Source organism: Haemorhous mexicanus, chromosome 17 (genome assembly GCF_027477595.1).
Source record: "Haemorhous mexicanus isolate bHaeMex1 chromosome 17, bHaeMex1.pri, whole genome shotgun sequence".
Lineage (NCBI taxonomy): Eukaryota > Metazoa > Chordata > Aves > Passeriformes > Fringillidae > Haemorhous > Haemorhous mexicanus.
This window is the reverse complement of record NC_082357.1, coordinates 173,289-196,660: the sequence shown is the minus strand read 5'-3', so window position 1 is coordinate 196,660 and position 23,372 is coordinate 173,289. Positions and strand designations below refer to the sequence as shown.

Below are 23,372 nucleotides of genomic sequence, written 5' to 3'. Positions count from 1 at the left end.
ACTAGATGGGCCATGTCAGGCGTGGTGCTCTGAGGATCATACACTGTGGATCAGATTGTGGAAATGCTGATCTATCACTGTGTGGTGAACTAGAGTCGACATCTGTCAATCCTTCCCTTTCCACAGTTATTCCAGAGGCAGCAGGATCAAACCAAAGACAAGGATATCACCGTTCTGCCTATTTTCCTCATGGACATCACTTTGCTCCATTGCTCAGCTCCCTGTTCAGCACTGCTCAGGAGGTCCCCCTGGCTGCAGGGCAGTGACTGCAGAGCTCACCAGCATATAAGCATCAGCAAGGGTTATCTGGTAGAGGCTGCTCTGGTACATTCCTGCTTATCTGTGTTACTTCTGGAAATAAAAAATTAAGCCATTGAAATCTTCCCCTTGTTTTTTGTGCTTTGAAATTTATTCCTATAAAACTACGCTTGTTATTTGCCCATTGTATTTCAAGTGAAAAGGGAGAAAATTCTGAATTACTCCCTTACCTGTATCCATGAATCCTCCTGTTGGTTAATATTCACTCTGGTCATGGTTTTTTACAGCAGCAGATAATGGAGGGGCTGCACCTGGTGGCACGTCAGGAATTCCTCCCAGCAATCCTGCTGGGAATTCCAAGTCAGCAGCAAGGAACCTGGGTTCTTCAGCAGGAGAGAAGGAAGAAGGGAAGAAGGTCCGACGGCAGTGGGAGTCATGGAGCACAGAGGACAAGAATACTTTCTTTGAGGGACTGTATGAGGTACATGTAGAAGAAAATAACAGAGTTTGGTTAGAGTCTGGATATTCCTAAAGAAGGTTGATTAGGGTGAGATTGGCAGGAGCAGAAGGCCACTTACAGATGAGCATTTGTAGGGCCATACATGAGGCTGTAAAACAGCTGTCTGTCAAAGCTATGTGTCAAAAGTGTCAAGTTTCTTGGTTTTTTTTCTTTAAATACACAGGAAAGATTTCTATGTTTTATTAATAAATGTTTATAGTAACTTCAGTTGTTATTTAAATATGGTTCTGTTTCAAATGAAAAATAATTAAATAATGTCCCCATCTGAACTTTCAAAAGTAACACACTTGCTCTGTAATAATACCAAACAAGAAAAGTTGCTCTGTTCAAAAGAGAATTGTATTTAATCTTTGGCCTTGAAGAGGCTAGAGCCAGTTCAGTCCTTGGGCTGAGAGACAAAAAGTTACATCATTTATCTTCTGTCTCTTATGTTGTATATGATGGATTCCTGCTTGACCTGTTCCTGTGTTGATTTCAACAGTTTATCTGTTTTGAAACTACATGCCAAATGTAAAAACAAAAGCAGTGATGGGGAGTTTTCTTTGCACATGTGCATATTTTTGAAATTTTTTTTTTCATCATAGGTATGGTATCACATACGTATGTTTTGTGGACAAAAGGAACAGTGGTTGTTTTTAACTCCTCTGAATTGCGGTAATATTCCTGGGAAGCAAGTAATTTTTAAGCCACTTCACTGATTTTTTTTTTTTTTTTTTTTTTTTTTTTGAATAGTGAGGAAAATATTTTAAAAATTGTTTTAAGGTTGATCTGAGACTCAGTTTGTTCAGTTCCTCCTACGATTCATTTTGTGGTGCTGCCTTTCAGGAAAGGTTTTCATACTTTATCTTGAAATCAGTTCCAACATTTTCCAAATACAAAAATTTTGTGATAGCAGGAGTTAATGTGTATAAAATCAAGTCTTTTGAAACTCAAATTTTTTACTCCTAGTAACAGTAGCATGAAATATACTGTAAATAAAACTGCAGCTGGTAAATATAGTATGTTTTTCATTTACTCTAGTCAGAAGTGGTGGGGAGAATACAGAGGAAAGTAAAGAATGTTCAGGGAGAAAATCAATGTTTTCAGTCCTGCTACTTAACACATTCGTTAGTAAAGTTGGGTGATTTTTTTCAATTTGCTAGCAACTTACTGTTTTTATTTTGAAACCGTTAAAGAAATTGGAAAGTAATTAATTTGGTATCCATGTTGCATTTTATATAAAACAAAGGAAGCCAGTGTCATTCTTTCACAGTTGAGTTGTGGTCCCCAGAAGTTTTGTTTATGATCATTGAAGTCCAATTTCCCACAAAGAACCCCAAAGCCCCTCACATTGTTTGACTTGGCTTACAACAAGATCCAAGTTCGGATTTGAGTATTTCTATTTGATTTATTCTTTCTTCAGCATGGGAAGGATTTTGAAGCTATCCAGAACAACATTGCCCTGAAATACAAGAAGAAAGGCAAACCAGCAAGCATGGTGAAGAACAAGGAGCAGGTCCGGCACTTCTACTACCGCACCTGGCACAAGATCTCCAAGTACATTGACTTTGACAATGGTTAGTATGCACCAAAATGGGCTTGGTGCAAGGGTTGCAGTCCTGCCTTTTAAGGGGGAGGAAATAAATACTGAGGAGGAACGGGGAGTTCAGTGTCTCACTTCTTACTTTTGTTAGCATGGCCCTATCAAGGTTCATGTTTTGTGAAAAATGCTTTCCAAAACCTGGTGTTTATATCACTACTATTCTGTGAATTCACCACACCATAGTAAATGCAGATCCTGCTGTTAATTCTGGGGGAAAACCAGGTTCAAGGAAATCTTTTTATATTCTCAGGAACACAACTTCAAGACCTGCCTAAACATTAATCAGGCATGGCTCCCTCAAGCACACTGACACAGCACCACTTTGCAATTCTTGGGGAAAGGTAGAAACAAATCACAGTCCAATACAAGTGTAAATGGTGACATATTTGCTCCCACTTCAAAGAACTTTGAAATTGTACCACGGGTTCAATAACTTTTGATTCCCAGTGCCATATTTCCCTTCCAATTCTTTTCCCTCCTTTTGCAACTGGTTTAATGAAAACGAAATTAGGAAGTCAGGTAAACCGCTGGTGGTGTTTTATAGCAGTAACATTATAATTGAGAATGGATTTTTATCAAATCCATACTACTTAGGAATGGGCAGAGAGGATTCAACTTAGTCTGTGGGTGGCCTAATCTGAATAACAGGCTAAAGAAATGTATTTCGAGTGACCAGATTTTAGTAAGATTCAGTTGTGTCAAAAATGTAATTTCTCCCATTAGCTTGTGATTAAGTAATAGTCTCCAGAGTTTTCTGGTCATTCTGATGGTGTATGCTAAGATGCATAAAACATGGCAATTTGTGGTGGTTGAATTTTTTGGTCTTTGAATAACTCCTAAATATCAGCAAAATTTTGGATAGTAAATTCATCTATAGTTTGTGGCCAGAGCCTCTCAAGTTAAAAATAACTCTTCAGGGAGAAATGGATGTGGAAAGAAGTTAAAGGAATGCAAAGCTAGTGTAAAATACAATCTCTTAATCACAGAATCAGCTAGGATGGAAAAGACCTTTGAGATCATCAAGTCCAAACTATAACTGCCTTGTCAAGTAGATCATGGCACCAAGTGCCACATCCAGTCTTTTCATAAACACTTCCAGAGACAGTGACTCCACCACCTCCCTGGGCAGCCCATTCCAATGCTTAATCATCCTTGTGAAGAACTTCCTAATTTTCATCCTAGACCTCCTCTGATGTAGTTAAGGCTGTGTCCTCTCATTCTGTGACTTGTGATAGAGAAGAGATTGACCCCCCACCTGGCTACGCACTCATTTCAGGGAGTTGTAGAGAGTGATGAGGTCTCCCCTGAACCTCCTTTTCTCCAGGCTAAACAACCCAATTCCTTCAGCCACTCCTTACAGGATTTGTGTTCCAGACCCTTCACCAGCTTTGTTGCCCTTCTCTGAACACATTTGGGCATCTCAACATCCTTCCTAAATTGGGGGGGCCCAGAACTGGACACAACACTCAAGGTGTGGCCCAACCAGTGCTGAGTACAAGGGGAAGAATCACTGCCCTTGTCCTGCTGGCCACAGTATTCCTGATCCAGGCCAGGTGCCATTGGTCTTCTTGGGCACACTGCTGGCTCATGTTCAGTCAGCTGTCAGTCAGCACCCCCAGGTCCCTTTCTGCTTGGCCATTATCCAGCCACTCTGTCCCCAGCCCGTAGTGCTGCAGGGAGTTTTGACCAAAGTGTAGGACCCAGCACTTGGTCTTGCTTAACTGCACTAAAAATTAAAAATAATGGTTATTAAAAGTAAGTCATTAAGGAGAAATGGATATGGCTAGAAAGAAGCTGAAGGAATGCAAAGCTAGTGTACAATTTAGTATCATACTTAGTATCATACTATGTATGATAGTACATACTGTACTCATACTATACTATGAATATGTAGTTTTTGATGAAATTTTATGTTCCTGAGCTTAGGTTACTTAAAGGAGGACTTGAGTATCTCAATAACCTGGCACAAGGTGTATTTGGGAGTTCCTTTTTTCAAAATAAGGCAGCAGTTTAAGATGAAGCCATTAGTATTTTATTTAAAAGCCAGTGTTGCAGTGAACACAGTATGGAAGAATTTTTAAAATAAAAATCAGTTGTGTATCTATATCTTTGGGGCCTAGAATCTCATTGCCTGAAGGAATTTTAACAGTCAGTGCTGTAGTTTGATTAGGTTTAGTATTAGTAGAAATATGTGTGGTTGGATTTTGGGATCAAAGAGAACTAAAGTTTTGTTGAATAGATGAGAATAAATATTTTTCACTTGATTTGTAAATCACAAGATTGTCCTTGCTGTCACAGATCTTTAGGTCTATTAGCAGTAATGTCCGCATCTTGTGTGTTGAAGAGAAAGGACAAAAAAAAAACCCTTGCAAAGTTGAAGAAAATGCCAGCAATTTTTTGTGTAAAAATTTAGAATCTAGAATTTGTGTCAAATCTCTTAGGATGTGTTTGTGCACCCAAAAAATCTGTCATCTGGAAAATCCAAACCTACCCTGAATTTTCATGTAAAAGTGTTCTGTATGCATTTGCTTGGGGGCATGTGGACATTTCCCTTAGAATTTGTAAACAGTTGATACTAGACCTATCTTTATTATGAATTAGCTTTATTTTGCATATTGAGCAGTTACGTATTTGTTTAAATTCCATGGAGTTTGTTTTCCTGTAATCTAAAAAATGCCATAAAAAGGAAGTTGGTGAACCAATCCCATTATAGTATTTCTTGAACCAGAACTTAATTTTGCCTCTGTGATTTGTCTCATCATTGAAAATACAAATCCTCTCCTTTTTAGTGTTGAAATGAGCATCTGCAATGTAGCTGTGCATATCTGCAACCCGCATCTCACTGACGCCTCTTCTGCTTTTTAGTGTTTTCTCAGGGGCTGAAAAAATCTTCCCTGGAGCTGTATGGCTTAATCTGCTATGGGGAACTAAGGAAAAAGATCGGGGGATGTGAGTATGAATGACTTCAGGTTATTTTTACATTATAGAATCAGAAGTTACTACCTTTGAGGTTGGCAGTGTCTGGTTCAGTTCCACGTTTAAGTTCTTGACTGTTGCTGTAATCTCTGGTGTTATTTCTTGATTAAATGCATTTTTATTTTTACAGACCTTTTTAGTCTGTTGCATTAGTCCACTTTGATAGCTTTCTTTAGTTTTATCTGTCTGCAAAATGCTGTGCATGTATTGCCCACAAGTGATAGGAAAACATACACAAAGCTTAGATGATCTATTCTGTTATTATTGAAACCTAAGCAATTAAGGGTGTAAATGATACTACTTACACCCGGAATTATTTGTGCCCATGCAGTCAAAATCTGGGATGGTGTCTTTTTCTAAGTTTTTCTCTAAATGTTTGTTCACTGTACCCTGAAGATGAAAAGGCACAAATCAGAATTGGAAATAACTTTACTGGCTAAGCAAGATGGGTTCTGATCTTGTCAGTCCCAGAGTCCAGTTTTGTCCATATCAGTGAGTGGAGATGGAGGAGTATGTGCTATAACAATGCTCTGCTGTTTGCTAGCAGTTGATTAACTGCACTTGCAACATACCTGAGCTTAGGCTCACAGAACTACAGAGTGGTTTGGGTTGGAAGGGACCTTAAAGACCATCTTATCCCAACCCCCTGCCATGGGCAGGGGTACTTTGCACTAGACGAGGTTGGTCCAACCGCTATCCAACCTGGCCTTGAACATTCCAGGGATGGAACATACCCACAGCTTCTTTGGGCAACCTGTGCCAGAGCCTCCCCACACTTGTAATAAAAAGTCTCCCCTCCTGTGGTTTAAAACCATCAACCTTTGTCCTGTCCCTCCAGATCCTGCTGAAAAGTCTTTCCTTGTTTTTTGTGGTTTTTTTAAGATTTCTTTAGGTACTTCATATGCTGGGACCCCCAGAGCTGCAGGTGGAATTTCACCTGAGTAAAATAGAGGATCCCTACCTTACCCTACTGTTCACACTGGGGGGATGAGCCCCAGGAGATGGTTCCTATGGTTTTCATGGCTTCCAGACCAGAGAGAGCTGTGACATGACTGCCTTGAAGAATGGGCAGAGAAACATGCCAGTTTGTGCATACACCTTTTTATCCATGTATTTTTTCATTTGTCCCCAGGCTTTTTGCAGTCAGTGTTACATCATAGCGCATCTTCTACCTGCTTTGTTTAATTTGTGAGACTTGGAAAACCATCAAAATACCTTCACTTCTTTGTGAAGTCATACTAGTTGTAAGGTGAAATGGACATGAAAGTGTTCATGAGTGAACATGTACAATTCCTAAAAGGATTGTAGGATTTTGGGAAAGGTTTTTGGCTATATTATTCCCTTACCTGGGATTGCTGTTATAACAGGTAATGAACGAGACTGTTATGAATGTTCATACTGACTTTATTCTGTTTGTTTAAAATCTCCAGTGTGTTAATTGGAGAAGCAGTGCTCAACTTGGAGAAGCAATTTTGAGCTGTTTGATTTCAAAGCAAGTGCAGAAGCAAGGCACATTGCACTGTCAGCAGGGATCAGTGTTAGTGTTTCTTTCCAGTACCCACATCTCTTTCACAAGCAGACCCTTCTTGCTATGACTGGGAGTAAGATTTCACACAGTCACCATACCAATGCCTGCAGCCTCTGTGCTTGTCTTTTTAGAAGTTTGGGACTTGGCTACATACTTTACTCACTGTCACTTAGAAAATTTTTGTCTTCAGGACCAAATGTACTCAAGATGCAAGACTGTACACCCATTTATGACAGGTCTACTCTGAAGCCATGGAAAGCAGTTTCTTCTTTCTCCCCCGTCTTTTTTTCCTCTTGTGGTATTCACGGTCACATTAGTGGATAAGACTTACTGAGAGCTATTGAGACACAAAAGCACTCCAGAAATACTTTTAGCATTGCCAGAGGGAGGTTAATTGTTCAGTGAATAGATCTGGGCCTGTCATATAAATCGAGTTACCAAAATGTCTCTCTGAAAACATGCTCTATAATGCATACAAAAAAGTGAGGGCGGTTGCACATGCATTTTACTATTTTTATTTACTCTTTTGTTGTGTTAAGCACTAGGGTGCGGTTTCATTCTGCCTTGCTGCCTTAGTAACAGAGACTGAGCAGGAAGAAGCTTTGCTTTTTAATAACCCAATGTCAGATTAAAGCCCAGTGTTGAAAGATGGCTGTAGTACCTAAACTAGGAATATTTAATCCATGTGCAAAAAGTAATTTTTGTGGCAAGGATCATTTAAAGCTTGCATGTTATGAAAATACAAACTTTCCAGAAGAGCTATGTGACAGCACATTTATGCACGTTAATCCTATGTGAGAATAAAATGTAATAGCTTTGAAAACCCAACAGGACACAGAGAAGGCCATGGGTTTAACAGTGTAAATCCTAATTCACTGTGTTATCTCATTTACTGGAAAGGTATGGATGACAAGAACGCAGCTAAACTCAATGAGCTCATTCAAGCCGGGTAAGTAAGAACTTACTCCTGACACTCATAAAACTGTGTTGTTCAGTTGGATGTTGTATTGATCATCCAAAGTTTGGGGCATTTTTAATTTTCAAGAGCTGAAGTTTAATGTTTTCCATTCTTAGTATGTTTTGTATTAGGATATTTCTCCCCTTTTCCATGAAGCCATTAATTGTTAATAATAAGAAATTATGGGTAAAGTTTAATAAAATAATTAAATGAGAATTCTTTACGGAAGCTACAGCACTTAACCATGTGGATTCACTCAGGGAAATCATAGAATTATTTAGGTTGGAATCCAAGATCATCAAGTCCAAGCATTACCTCAGCCCTTCCACCACTAACTCCTGTCCCCAAGTGCCACATCCATAGGTCGTTTAAATCTCTTCAGGGATGGTCACTCCACCACTGCCCTGGGCAGCCTGTTCCACTGCCTGACCACACTTTCAGTGCAGAAATTTTCCCAGTATCCCATCTAAACCTCCCCTGACACAACTTGAGGCTGTTTCCTCTTGTCCTGTCCCTTGTTCCCTGGGAGCCGAGCCCGACCCCCACCTGGCTGTCCCTTCCTGTCAGGAGTTGTGCAGAGCCAGAAGGTCCCCCTGAGCCTCTTTTTCTCCAGGCTAAGCCCCCCCAGCTCCCTCAGCTGCTCCTCATCAGACTTGTGCTCCAGACCCTTCCCCAACTCCATCCCCATCTCTGCACACATTCCAGCCCCTTAAATGTCCTTCTTGCAGTGAGGGTTCATGTCCAAACCATTCTACCTCAGCAGAGCTCACAAGTCCTGACTATCAGACCTGAAATGACCCTTCAGCACATTGGAGGCCTCAGCCTCAGTGACTTTAGGTGTCTCCTTGACATTAAGAACGAGTGTTCTCTTTCACTTGTAGAGTATTGTGGGATTTGGGGGTGCAGTCTATGATTTGATGTACTCCTAGAATGCAGAAGGGGTTAGAAGTTGTGTATTATGATTGAGGGCATACCTGATTTGTGCATAAATTTTTCCAAAATAGTTCAGCTTTTAGAATTTAAGTCTTTTAAAGTGAAATCTCTTTCAAAGGACAAGGCATGTGATTACTTAGGAGGCATTGATGTGTCCTTGACCCCATCTTTAAAAGTGATTTGAAAAATCATTATTTTCTGTCTGTTACAGGTCTGCTTTTACCTTTTACATTTTTGCTTTTAGGGTGTTCATCGTAGTAGGCAAGTTATTGATGAAGTAAACTTCACTGTAGGCAGGAACAGGAGTTTGACCCCTCAGCAGCTGCAGTCTTTTGACTTTACCTTGCAAAATATGGATATTTGTTGTTCTGCCTTTCTCATGTTCTCAAATGGAGTTTCCAGAATCAGTTTCTTAGGAGTTGAACCATCTTTCCTCTCCTGGGAAATGCTGTTTGTACAGTGTGCTTGTGTTGATGGTCTTCAATGTGATGCTTGAATCACTTGTTCATTCCTCTGTTAACTGCAAGGTTTTAAATTAGAAGATAAATTCCCATGTGGTTTGGGTTTTGTACAATTAGGAAAATATGAACAGTTTGTTTAACAGCATTATTCTTAAAGCAAATTACCTCTTTAAATTTGAGTTACCAGTTGAAGTGGACCTGGGATGAGCCTTATCTGTAGTTTCCTGAATATCTTTATGGTTCAGAGTATCAGCAGTTTGTTTAGTAACTCTGTGCTATACTAGAGCCTCTTTCTTATACTGGGTTATCCAAACAAACTAAAGCATAGCAAATGAGCCTGATGATGTTTAGTGAGTTGTAGTATCAGTCTATCACTTTGCATGATTCAGGCTTCAGTTCTTCTAATTAATTGTTAATGAGGGCTAGTGATTTCTGTGAAGTCTAGGTGTTTACTTCCTGAAAGCCAGTCTTGTAACAAGCCATTTTGGGAAGAGGAATCTTTGCATTTGAAAGTATTAATGCTAATCTTCTAGGCCAAAATAAAAGTGTACATAACATTAACCAGTTCAGAATTAGTTGCTTTTGCATAGGCTTTTTGTCTGCATCTGGGAGGCCCATTTTTGTTTCCCTTTTTCTCCTGCATCCCTTACCCCATTTGGTGGTGAACCTCATCAGCTGAAGAAGAGCAAACTGTGTCTTCATTACCACCTGGATGTCTGCACCACCTGCACGTGCAGGGCAGCCTCATAGCTCCCAGAAGCAAACATGCTGCATGTACCTTGGTTGGTTCAACTTCTCATCTTGCTCAGTGATGGTACCAGTGATGGTGCAGCCTCTTCCCTATTTGTAATCAGCTCTTTTTCCAGTACCTAACATGTTTCTTTCAAGTGTGACACTCCTCTTCTGAATGCAGTGCACTTTGTAAGGCTTGTCACTGAGGAAAGCAATGAAAGTGAAACCAAAGTGATTAAAAATGGGGAATGCATTATTCCGATCATCTGCTCCTTAAGTAGGTAAACATTCTCTTCTTTTAATTGGTAAGAAAAGTCAAGAAAGGTTGTGAGGAGCTACATGGCAATTTATTTGCAGCACATCTCCTGACTCTGGAGTTACATGCTCTAATTCAGTGCTCATTTTGCATCTCTCCTTTCTGTACTAATCTCATGGAGTGTGGAAAAACACATGACCCTGTCAGGGACTCATAAGAAAACCGTAGTTAAAAGCTTCCTAGTTGAGCTTATAACCCAGGTCATGGATGCTAAGGAGTGCCTGACAACTCCAGTCAGCTGACCCTGGTAAGTACTGGCAAAGTCTCTGTGTGGCACATCCCTGTTTGGCTGTTGGAGTTAAGGCTATTCGCTGTTGTACTTCTCTGTACTTGGCTTCAGAATGGCAGAAACAGGCAAATGAGGCTATTCAACACCCAGTGGTACAGGAGTTGTTGAATAAATGGGGAATCTTGCAGAAAATAGATTGTAATTTACATCTTTATACATGCAAGGGGGAGCTAAGAATTATTCTGTCAGCTTCTGTAACTTTTCTGAGCAGTTCAGCATACTCAGGGCGACACTGGCCTGCTCTAGCTGCTGAAAGACGGGACCACTCTCTGTCCAGTCCTTTGTGCTAAGATTTTTATTACAGCATTTTTATTTTACTACACATTTATTATGTCATTGATTAGGATCTATAACGAGAAAAAAAGGTTTATAGTGGTATAGCAGAACTGCTCAGTAACTAATTTAAATAACCGTAAACTGAAGGTTTGTTGTTTTGTTTCATTTTTAGGAGGGAAGCATTATTTAACTTGGGTTTTGCAACACTCTTTACATTTAATAAAAAACTACATACGAACAAACACAAATATTTTCTCAATGTCTTTGTAAATATGTAGAAATTTTGGGTATGTTAAAAAAAAACAAACAACCAAACCACAAGAAACAACTAATTAAAGAAATGTTGTAATGGTGCACCAGTTAAGCAGAGCACTCTTCAGTGTCTTGTAGTGTATGTGGTTTTGCCCCCCAACCTGAGAGGCTCTTTATAACACAAGGTAAGAAAGACAGAAACCATTGTTGTTCTGTCTGGTTCAGATTCTGAATCTGAATTATGTGGGATAGGAGTGATTCTTCACTGTCTTCCAGTTCTTGGGAAAGCTCTTTGGCATGCTGAGGGGAAATCTGTAACTCTATGAAAATCTTGATCATAAAATAACAGTTCATACTGAAAAAAAAATATATAAACCAAACCATTTTAGTATACTGAAAAAAGTAGTATATAAACCAAACCATTTTAAGTAGGCGGGTTGTGCTCTTGGTGTCAAGTCAGATAGGTAATTCTGAATGCATAGTCAGTAGAGTGATGTTTTTTAAGACCCTTTTCTGCATTTGGAGACATCCAGAATCTAGGTAACAGAAGAAAAAAGGGATTTTGAAGCTAAAAGTAGTTCTGTTGCAGACTGACTGTTCTACTGTGCTCTCCCCTAAATTTGTAGAAATAGTCTTCTTCCAGCCTCCCAGCTACAGATTTCAATTAGAAAATTATAGTGTCTAAATATATCTGCTTTTGTATTAGTTTGATAACAAGTTATTCTTTAGCCTCTGTCCTAGATTGCTTGAAGCTAGAAGTGCTTAGTGGAAAAGGGAATTAGGGGAAGCAGAGCACCTGAATGTGGGGAGCTGGGATATTCTAAAGCGCGTGTGAGGGAACCATGGAAATAACACTGATCGCTGTTGTTGTGGAAGAGTGCTGTAGTGGCAGGGTGAAAACTTGCATGGGAAGTCTTTATTTGGTCACATTTATGACAAAGCATTAAAGTAAATGTTTCTTCATTTATTGAGTGGTGTACTTTGCTTGCTGACTTCTGAACTGTGCCATTTCCCCTCGTTCTCAGGGAAGGCAGTAGTTCCTGCTTCTCCATATAGGTATCAGCAGGTTTGCAGTTGTTTGTTTTCCTCCAATGTGGTTTCCCTCCTAGTGTTTCATTGTTTTGTTTGGTTTTTTGGGTTTGTTTTTTTTTTTTTCCAAATAATATCTTTTCCATAAAATACTTATATTTTTCACACTTCTTTTCTGGCTTTTATCTTAGGTTTTGGTTGGGTTGGTTGTTTTTTTTCTCATCTCTCTGCCCTTTGAAGCACAGATAGAGATGCATTCAGGCGTTTGTAATGCTGATCCATGTTCATTTATAAGCCGCTCCATGGTAACAGATGGTGGATACCTGCAGCCCAAGGTCCACCTGCACAGGTGGCAGACAAATGGAGCTTGAACAACTACCAGGAAGCCTGACTCAACAATAAATGCTTTATGACCAACTAGCTGGGCTCTTGAACAGAAATAGGAAATATAAAAATGAACAACAGCACTTCTTTCTTATTTTTCTTAGTTTAAATAGCTCAGCTGTTTCAGGCAGATCAAACCTTCTGGGCCTTCTGAGCAGCCAAGCCCTTGTTCCAATAAATTTCCACTCATGCGATGAAACAGTTTCCACAAAACTTGATTGGTTTATATAGTCATATCAGTTAATATAAAAAATGTTTCTCTCCCCAAACCCCTTCTTACTTGTACTGTTATAATTGTCAAGGTAATAATTATGATGATAATAATACTGCTATTTCTGACTCTTCACTCACATGCTTCAAGGGCACATTTGATAATAAAGAATTGCATTAGCTAAAATCAAGGAGGAGAGTCTCAGCTTGCACAAGTAGTGAAAAGAATTTGCTGTATTAAAACAGATTACAAATAGGGAAGAGGATCATTGTACAAAATGCTGATTTTCTCATAAAATCATATCTACACTTTAATATAAGGATAAATACAAGAGGATATGGAGTCTCATGCTAAGGCTGAGGTACCCAGGAGGAGGTTTTAACTTTTGTCCTTACCTTAACTTATTGATTAGATGTCTGCAAGGGTTTCTGTGTCCTTCTCTAAGAGTCTTTACAGTGGAAGACACTGACAGAGACTTTACACTGTGGGACTTGGTGGGACCAACTGTCTTCAAACAATTATTTTTTCCAAGACTTAAGCTGAAAAGAAATCTGCCCTTCCAGCCCAGGGGTATTCCAAATCTATAGAAATTCACAGTTCAGTAATGGAAACTTTTTAGTTGCTCACCCCATCAGCTCCATCTTCTCAGGTCTGCCTCCACTTCTGCTGCCCTTTTGCAAATTTTCCTCCTAGCACTGTAGATAACTGCTCTTCCTGCATGATGGTGTTTTACTTACAGCATAGAACTCTTCTTTATCTTGTTTTACTACGAGGACTGGCATTCAATCCTGGTGCTTCTATGCCATCTGATCCTTAATGCTTTGAGTATTAGGTAGTAATACTGCCATTGGGTAATTTGATTGGGCTCAATGTCTGCCCTTTAAGTCCCTACAAAGAAAACAGGACTGATGGAGTGAAGAAATCAAGTAGTTTCATTGTGTGAAAACAAAAATGACCTCTGACTTTTAAGGATCTTTGAAACTGCTAAAGTGATACTGAAAGGAAACCAGTGAAATCATACTGTAAAAAGTTACTTTGTTTAGGTTTTTGCACAAGCTCTTAGACCTGGTCTGCACCAGATATGGTGATCGTATTTCCAAATAAAAGACTTGCAAGGACTTCAGACTCTTTCTTCCTATAATTAAGAGTCATAAGTCTAAAGGGAAGACTAAATCAAAACCACTTGCCTTTTATGGAGCAGCTGTCTGTGAGGGTACTCTTGAAACAAAATAACATGATCCTGGTCCACTTATAAAACAGAAGTCCCTGCCTGGGTGGACAACCAAGTGTTTCGCGAATGTCTGGAAGAGGAGAGTCACAAGAGTAGCGCTTCCACAATGAAAAATAAGGTGATAGGAAAGACTGAATGCTCCGTGGACTTGCACTACAGACCCTTACATTTCTGTATTCATTCCTGTAGCCATGATGGTGTTTTGCTCTGTGTCCCTGATCACAGAATAAGCTGAGTTGGAAGGGACAGGAGTCATCAAGGTCAACTTCCAGCCCTGCACAGCACCATCCCCAAGAGTCACACTGTGCCTGGGGGCATTGTCCTAATGCTTCTTGATATCTGTCAGGGTTGGTGCTGTGACCACTGCCCTGGGGAGCCTGTTCAGTGCCCAAGTACTGGGGGAAGAAGCTTTTTCTAATATCCAACCTACACCTGCCCTGACATAACTTCAGGCCATTTCCTTGGGTCCTGTCACTGGTAACCAGCACAGAGAAGAAATTGGTGTCTGCCCCTTCTTTTTCCCTCATGAGGAAGTTGCAACTGCAAGGTCTCCCCTCAGTCTCCTTTTCTCCAGGCCAAACAGACCAAGTGCCCTCAGCCAGTCCTTATATGGCTTCCCCCTTCACCATTTTCATTGCCCTCCTTAGGACATTCTCTAATAGTTTAATATCTTTATTATATGGTAGTAATCAAAACTGAACAGAATACTCAAGGTGAGGCCACTCCAGTGCAAAGCAGAGTGGGACAATCCCCTCCCGGCCTGGCTGGAAGTGCTGGACCTGGTGCCCCCAGAACAAGGATTTCCCTCTTGGCTCCAGGGCACTGGTGACTCAGCTCCAACTGGCCCTTGACCAGGACCCCCAGGTCCTCTCTGCAGCACTGCTCTCCAGCATCTCATTCCCCAGTCTGTCCATGCATCCAAGGTTGCCCCATCCCAGGTGCACGAGCCAGCACTTTCCCTTGTTGAACTTCACGTGATTGGTGATTGCCCAGTCCTCTAATTCGTTGAGCTCTCTCTGCAGGACCTCCCTGCCTTCAAGGGAGTCTACAGCTACTCCCAATTTTGTATCATCTGCAGACTGGCTTACTATCTCTTCCGGTCCTGAGTCCAAGTCCTATATGAGGATGAGGAAGAGGACAGGGCCTAAGATGGATAGGTCTGTATTCACATACTGTTGTTACTGGTTCCTCTAAATACTTGTCTTTCCCTATATCCAGGGCTACAACTGTTCGTTACAAAGGCAGAAACCTGCGTATCAAAGCTCCCATGTGCAGGGCTTTGAAGAAACTCTGTGATCCAGATGGTGAGTAAAAGGTGCTGGAACATGAAGGTGTTCTAGAAGATGGCTGGAAGCATAGAAAGTGAGCAGGCTTGTTCTGGTGTGTCCATCACTGGCAGGGAAATTTGGGCTGTTGCATGTTTGTCTTGGGCATAGTATTCTGTCTTGGCCTGTTTGCCTTTGTAACCCCAGTAACTTCAGGACTCATGCAGTTTTCTTACCAGCTAACTTGAAAAGGAAATACCCACATCAGACCAGTTCACTGCTGCTTTCACTGTATGTGAAGGTGCTAGTGAATCAGCAGTAGTATAGTCTTTTGTATTGAACATTTTAAATTTTTTACCTTCTCCTATTCAGCTATGTATGATTTCATTTTGGGTTTTTTGTTTACTTCCTCATTCCCAAGTAAGTATATTCAAAGATCTGAAATATTGTACTTGCTCAAAGTTTCCAGACATCTGATTTTTGACACTGCTTGCTCAGCTGGAATCCCCAGTACAACTACAGTGTCCAAGGATAAGAACATACTGAAAGAAAAGGTAATTAAGGAAGCAGGCTCCACTGGTGAAGCTGAGCTGCCCAGGTTGTCTGAAGGTGATGGTGGTGTCTGATCTTTTGTATTGTGTAACTGAGCATACAGTGCTGTGACTGAGTTGTCCTTGCTTTGACCCTTTGTGCTTCATCTCCATTCAGGTGTGAGTGATGAAGAGGACCAAAAGCCAGTACGACTTCCCCTCAAGGTCCCTGTGGAGTTGCAGCCACGGAATAATCATGCATGGGCTCGAGTACAGAGTCTTGCCCAGAACCCACGGCTTAGGTAATAGAGAACTGATTGTGGTACTCAGAATAGGGAAATAGATGAGCAGCATCCTAGCCCCTTCCTCTTTCTTCAAGGTTCTCTTTGCCAGTTGGGCAGTTCATCTGTAATAATGCAGTTTCCCTAAGTGTACTTAGTCTGAAGTCTTTGTCCAACCAGTGCATGATTCATAAACATGAGTTTTCACGTGGGAAAATTAGATAACCATCATTCTTTATATCTTTTATTTTGAGTTTTGAAGGAGCTACTAGCTTTGGAGATGAGTATAGTTTGTGCCACTTGTCAATGTGGTACAAACTATGTCAGAGCAGAGGGCAAGTAAAATGGAGATAGTTGCTGTGATTCTACTAAAATTTGTATTGCATGTACCACAGACAGAGAGAAGGGAATATACACAGTGGTCAGAGGTGCCTGCACCAAGGCTCTGAACATTTCACCTGCACCCAATGATTAAAGTAGCAGGGAAAGTGTTTGTAGTTTTTCCCTTGCAAAACACTATTGGTGCAGCTGGTCAGTGTCATCAGTGGCTGTTCATCCTGGTCCTTACATCTAGTCCAGAACTTGGAACAGCAAAGATGATGCCTCTGTGATGTTGAGTTGTTGTTTCAAATGCAGCACTTCAGTGTAGTGACCCAAGATCATGATAAAAATATCAATTCTCTTCTCTGCATTAGGTTGATTTAGTAAAATGCTTTCAAAAAGTAAATTTTTGTCTTTTGTGCCCTTTTTTCTCTTTCTTTTTATACTTTATTTAGTAGCTTCATGCTTTGCCTGCACTTTTGCCGTTCAGCTAAGTCCTGCCGTCTTTTCCTATCTTCTTCCGTCTGGAAAAAAATAGTTTCTTGAATCATGGCAGTCAGGTTTATCTGACAGGCTTTTAGAATCTGTGAGTTGTCACAGTTGACAGTTAACCTAAATTTTAAAGTTGTGGGATAACATATGCTTTTTGTTGTGGCCTTTTTTCTTAGCACTTGGGAGTTTTCTTTGTGCTGGCATTATAGAATGCCAGTTTTTTCCTTAATTCCCCTTCTAGCATCAAGGTTAGGACTTGGAACTTCTGCTGACAGTTGTTCTCTGTTCCCTTGCTTTGCTTCTCTTGCATACAGGATGATCGTGGAGTTACATCGGAAGGTCTCCAGCCTCCTTGAATTCCTGAAGCAGAAGTGGGCTCTACATGAAGTGCGGGTTGTATCCTTTTCCTGCTCAGTCTGTTCCATGTGCTGTGTCCTGGGAGAAATTGGCTTCCTATTCCAAGTTCAGTTTTGCATCGGAAAAATGATTCTGCTTCATAAATATACCAGTCCCTGCTTAGTAAAGACGCAGATAAATTCTCAGCATCACTAGTGAGAGCTTTTGTGGGAGATCCCATAGTGTTCTCCTTTTACCTCAACTCTTCTCTGTTATGATCCCATAGAAGCTAGTTAAGAAAAAAGGATGTTCCTGCCTGTATTTAATTTCCTCAAGCAGTGATCTTAGTCTGGTTCATTATCACTGGGTGACCCCAATACAGCCTGGATAATAACTGACAATTCTGTTTCCAGTTTCAGCCAAGAGATTAAGGACAGATCTTTGCACTTTTTGCAGTTTCACCAATATAGACTTTAGCTTCTTACTGAGATAGCTGCTGCTCCCTGCAATGTATCTCTGCACTGTCTGAGCCATACAGCATTCAGGGTGTCCCTGCCTCTGAAATTTGATCCATGCAATAGAAAGATTTGTGAGTTAGCAACTGTTCTGTTCTGAAACTAGTCCTTCTGAGTTGTAGGTTTCATCCTCTTCTTTGGCCTTTCATTCAGGCTTTTCTGTTAAATTTGTGAGCCTGGAAGAAGCAGCGACATAGCACTTGAAATTCTGAAGGATGTCAGAGTGTGTAAGGTGGAGTTTGCTGCACTTATAAGAGGCTGCTTTGCTGTGCAGTGTTAGAGGTTTTGCTTGGTTTTGTTAGGGTTTGTTGATTGGGATTTTTTTTTTTTTTTTACAATTACAGTGGTGTGTGAAACAGAGAGGTAATTTTGTTTGAAATGGCTATTTGGGCTTGTAGCAGGTCTTCGCTGCAGTCACTATCACCACAAAGGACCTAATTTCTGATTATAGTTGTCTTCACTATAATTTGTGCGAATAGAGAACATTTCCTTGATCAGCTAGGTTTTATTTTATTTTATTTTTTTAACTTGCAAAATAGGCTCCCAGGTGCTTTTTTGGAAGGGGCAGATGACTGTTACATTCTTTGACACATCTTTTTCAGCGTAAAACACTTGAAGAACAGCAACTTAGAGACTCCAGAGACTCAGAAACAAGAGGCAGCTTCTCAGAGGAGAAAGTGATGCTCCATCTCTTTCCAGGGGAGAACTGTACCATCACTCCACTGCCTGGGGTAGCCAGAGTGGTCCACTCTAAGGCCTTCTGTACCGTGCATTGGCAGGAAACGGGCAAATGCAAACAGAACACAAAAGACTCTCACTTACTCCCCCCTGCCCAAATTCTTGGCATACAGAGTGGTCAGGGGACAGCAAGGGGACAGCTGAAATACCTGCGGGGGATGGAAGGTAAGGGTGTGGGAAGGGGAGAGAGCACTGCAGAGCCCAGCAGAACCTTGCAGCCTACAGCTGAAGTTTCTGCAAGCACTGAAGATGGTGCCCCAGAGCCTGTCCTGGTGGAAGGAATAGCCTCAAATCTTGGCATCACTAATTCCCTCCAGAAACCGCTTTCTGGACTTCAGGATCCAGGAGGGCACCAGGAAAAGCTGAGCTCAGTGGCCCCCGGCATGGAGGGCAGGGAGGCCCTGGCTGGTGACCAAGCAGGTGTGCTACCCTCGTGCAGCTCAGAGTGTGCTTGCAGCAAGATCCCTGATGTGGAGGAGCTCTCTCTGCTCGATCCATTCCCACGGTACATGAAGTCCTGCCAGGACCTAATTGTCCCAGAGAAATGTTCCTGCACAGACAAACCGCATGGGAAAGAGACTGCTTCAGCAGCTGGTAATGCTTCTCCAGTGGCTTTTCCAAGCAGGAGGAGTGCAGAGACCTCTGACTCTTGTTCCCAGCTGCTGAGAGGTGGTGTGGCTTCCCCTGGCAGCAGCAGATGTGAAACTCAGGCCAGCCACAGCCAGGGCCAGCAGCTTGATACTTGTACCAAGGATATCACAGATGCAGTAATGGAGGATTCTCAAGAGAAGCTGGGCTCCTCATTTCCACCTCCACCTCAGGGACAATCCAGTACAAAGTCTCTCAAGGATGACCCAAGTCGGCTCTCCCAACAAGTTAGAGAAGAAGGATGGAGTCTGCGAACCTCTGAGAGCCTTACACTGGCTGAAGTCTACCTCATGATGGGCAAACCGAACAAGCTGCAGCTGGAATATGACTGGTTGGCTGTCTTGGAGCCAGAAACCCAGCATGCTAGAGGGCAGACATCTGAGTCAAGTGCTGTCCCTGCATGTCCTGCCTTTCACAAGCAGAGACTCTTGAATTGCCTTCTGAGACTCATCTCTACTGAAGTCAATCCCAAATCAGTAAGTAGCTCTTGTTCATGCTCCAGATACTAAACTCTAGTTTCATTTGGGGAATAATTGCCCAGTTGTGCTTTCACAATAAATCGGTAACTAGCCATGTCAAGAGCTTTGGAGATTCCTGGGTTTAAATTATACAAAAACCACCACACAAGACAGCTAGCCACAGGGTGGACTTTGCTTCAATATGCTTTTTACACTGCCTTTTAGCTTCTGGTTTGCTATGAGTCTCACTGGTGTTCTAGTGAACATTGAACGTGATTACTCAAAAGATCAGTTGAGAGGTGAGGTGTTCTCTCTCAGGTTCATGGAACCTTAGAACAGCCCAGGTTGGAAGGGGCCTTGGAAGATCATCTAATCCAACCTTTTGTGGGATGCCTGGATGAGATTATTACTGCACGTGAAAACTGCATTGATTTTCAGTGTTTATGTAGTTCAAATTACACAGTGTGAGAGTGAAAATAATGTATTTCCTCAGAATAGCAGAGTCAATAGAACTGTGCCTGCCTCAGTGGATTTGTGTAAAAGTTCCTAGACTCCGGGATACCTGTTCAACAGTCCCAGTCATTAGGCAAGCCTTAGGGAATGAATTTGCTTTCCTTCTTGTGCTTTGTAAACCTGTATTTAAGATTTGCCCCAGTGATACCTGGGCAGCCAATTCCACCTAGTGTAGCCAATTGAAACTTAGTAAAATATCTTAAAGACACAGAGTTTAGCAGATCTGCTCAAAGGCCTCTGGTAGATACGATGAGCTAAAGATTCTGTTCCACCCAGGATGCAAATGTATCACTGTTCCCAAACACAGAGTTCTTTAATCCTTGTTTGTTGTTGATTTAACTCCACTCAAAGTTCCTTTTGATTCTGATTCTACAGACATGGAATGAAGGATTTTATAAATTTAAACCCATCTCTGTTCAGATGCTGCTCGAGATACAGACTTTGGTTAAACTGCAAAGGCCTTTGGTCTGACATCTCACAGATCTGGGCTACTGTCTCTTCTTTGGCATCTACTTTTACTTCTGGTGACACAGGTGACAGCTAGGCATGACATGATGAAACAGTCACAAGCTATAAAGAAGGACATCCCTGAGACATAGGGGGAGAGGAATTGAAGAGGGAGGAGGAACCAGCAGTTAGGATTTGCATGTGTTTTTCTGTCACTTTCACACTCTTGGCTGTCTTATAGTAGCATAGAACTACTGAACAGTAAAGGAGCTCTTCAACGATATGTTCTATGTTGTACATTGCAGCAAAAAAAAAGGAACACAACCTTTAATTTGTCAAATAGCGCTTTACTCTCACTGTTTTTCAGAAAAACATACTCTCCTTGAAACATGAACATTGTGGCACTGATATTGCAAAGGCCAGGAAGATATTTACAGCCTGACTGAAAGCACTGTAGATGTCTTGAAAGTTGCATTTCATCAAATAATGACAGGAACTATGGTATTTTTGCCACAGGATATTTTAAGAGGAAGGATTGATTGTGTGCGTGCCTGCTGTTTTCTCCAGATAATCTGTAACAGCCAAAGCAGCCAGCTGTGCTGTGGTTCATTGTTTAAATGAAGATCATCAGCATAAAATAAACTGTGAAGTGGTGTTGCAGTTGAGCAGTGGGTGTAATTTTAAGCCTGTGATTGCAAATAGATTCCTTAAAAAGGGAGGGTTTTCTAGAAAACAGTTTAAACAACTTAATGAAACAACTGGATAGGCCTGTAAAATTTTTGAAGCGCACGTGTCTCTTGTTAGAGCTGTGTTACAGTGTGAAAGAGAAGGGAAGGGGAAAAATTGAAAGCTCTACTTGATTAGAATTAAGAGAGAATTAAAATGTTTTCGTCCGGATGTATTTCTCACCAGAGCAGCCCTCTGTATGGAGTTTATGAAAAATAGCTTTGCTCTGAATTAAAACCAGCGCCATTTTTTTTCTCTTTCTTTCTATCCCGTGGTGATCCAGCACGTTGCGTGAAGCTTGTTGAGTGTTAACCCAATTGTAACATAAATTAATGTATTGAATTGGTGACATCCAACAATGCTAAATGGGCAGGAAAATAATTTCAGCTGCCCCTCACGCCCACTAGGAGGTATTGCTTACAGTACTTTAAGGTGTTGTAGTGTGTTAGATTTTAATTTTAAGTCTTCCTAAGTACAGTGAGTTTCACAATACGTTTGTTGTACCAGCACACAATTTTCACTTAATGTGCATTTTCAGACACCTGAGATGAGCTCCATTGCCACATCACCTATAAAGCCTGCTCAAGAGGAGCAGGCCCTGACTCCCCCGGGAAAGGTAATTGCCATCAACACCAGGAGTCCTGGCTGCTCACGGAATCAGTCTGCCCTACGCAACAAGACTTCTTCTCCTGGTGCTGCTTCCAGCTCCTCAGGTGAGTATTCCTAAAAATCCACTTGATGAAATCAACTCACTAATACCTCACACCATAATGAGAACTTCCCGGAGATGGAACACTGGAAGGAGAAGTGCTCTTACTCTTAGGAACTTCACTGTCTGAGAGCACTGGTGTGTGCTCATTTGCTTTAGAATTGTCCTACATCCAGTGCTGCTTTGAATTTTGAATAACAGTGCATATCAGTAATGCAGATCACAATCCAGAAGAACTCTCCTTAGTCACTCTTAGAGAAGATGCTTGGGTTTTTTTGGGAGCTGTGTCATGGTTTAATCCCAGCCAGCAACACAGTCCCATGCAGCTGCTCAGTTACTCCCCTCTGGTGGAATGGGAGAGAACTAAAAGAGTAAAACTGAGAGAACTCATGGTTTGAGATTAAAACAGTTAATTAGGGAAAGCAAATGCTGTGCTTGCAAAGCAGAGCAAGGAATTCATTCCCTGCTTCCCCTGGGCAGGCAGGTGTTCAGCCATCCCCAAGACAGCAGGGCTACATCATATGTAACAGTAACTTGGGAAGGCAAATGCCCTCACTCTGAATGTCCACCCCTTTCCTCCTTCTTCCCCCAGCTTCTTATGCTAAGCATGACCCCCTCCATGGTGTGGGATATCACTGGGATCAGCTGGGATCAGCTGTCCTGGCTGTGTCCCCTCCCAGTTCCTCATGCATCCCCAGCCCTCTCACTGGCAGTGTGGGGTGGGGAGCAGCAAAGGCCTTGACCAGTGTAAGTCCTGCTCAGGAGTAACTAAAGCATCCCTGAATTATGAGTACTGTTTGCAAACCAAATCCAAAACTGCCACTGAAGAAAACTGACCCCTTTCCAGCCTGAACCAGTACATGCTGACTGGCACAGAGTGTGAGATCTCAAGAGAATATCAGCTTACAAAACAGGCAAGTAAATGCCCAATGTAAAATCTGTTGATAAATATTTACTGAAAATTTTCTGTGTCATCCTGCCACTATAGGTTTAAATTAAATATTAGGAAGAAATTCTTCCCTGTGAGGGGGATGAGGCCCTGACACAGGTTGCTTGGAGAAGTTGTGTCCACCCCTGGGTGCCTGGCAGTGTTCAAGGCCAGGTTGGATGGGGCTTGGAGCAACCTGGGATAGTCAAAGTGTCTCTGCCCATGGCAGGGGGTGGAATGAGATGAGCTTCAAGATCTCTTCCAACCCAAACTAGTTGTGTGATTCTATGATTATAACATAGAGAATGATTATGAATTGCCTTTTCTTTAATAGGAGGTATGGCTGCTGTAACCTGTGAGCCCCAGTCATACAGGCCAAGAGTTTTGGTTCTGTGCTTCAGCCCAGTTGCATTTGCCACCAAATGTTTATGACTTCAGGAAGTTTGTGATGATGTTGGCAGTACTGGGACCAGTTGTGATTTTTAGGCAGTCCTTTTCACACCCCTGCTCTGAGAAGCAGTGAACCCAG

At 41.5% G+C, this 23,372-nt stretch overlaps 1 protein-coding gene across 5 annotated transcripts in view; it reads left to right on the top strand.

The window, feature by feature from the left end:
* The window catches only part of CRAMP1 (cramped chromatin regulator homolog 1), a 49,151-nt gene that overhangs the window by 11,232 nt on the left and 14,547 nt on the right, over positions 1 to 23,372 (top strand). For 4 of the 5 annotated variants that reach the window (XR_009488668.1, XR_009488667.1, XM_059862020.1 and 1 more), the window contains exons 3-11: positions 546 to 739; positions 2,181 to 2,334; positions 5,226 to 5,309; positions 7,765 to 7,813; positions 15,155 to 15,240; positions 15,910 to 16,033; positions 17,140 to 17,221; positions 18,279 to 19,538; positions 21,745 to 21,919. Coding sequence is in view for 3 of the 5 variants with exons in the window: in XM_059862020.1 (XP_059718003.1) it covers positions 546 to 739; positions 2,181 to 2,334; positions 5,226 to 5,309; positions 7,765 to 7,813; positions 15,155 to 15,240; positions 15,910 to 16,033; positions 17,140 to 17,221; positions 18,279 to 19,538; positions 21,745 to 21,919 (2,208 nt within the window). In the remaining 2 variants the exon portion in view is untranslated. The remainder of the gene's footprint in view (positions 1 to 545; positions 740 to 2,180; positions 2,335 to 5,225; positions 5,310 to 7,764; positions 7,814 to 15,154; positions 15,241 to 15,909; positions 16,034 to 17,139; positions 17,222 to 18,278; positions 19,539 to 21,744; positions 21,920 to 23,372) is intronic. The other variant, XM_059862019.1, reaches the window with a different exon arrangement.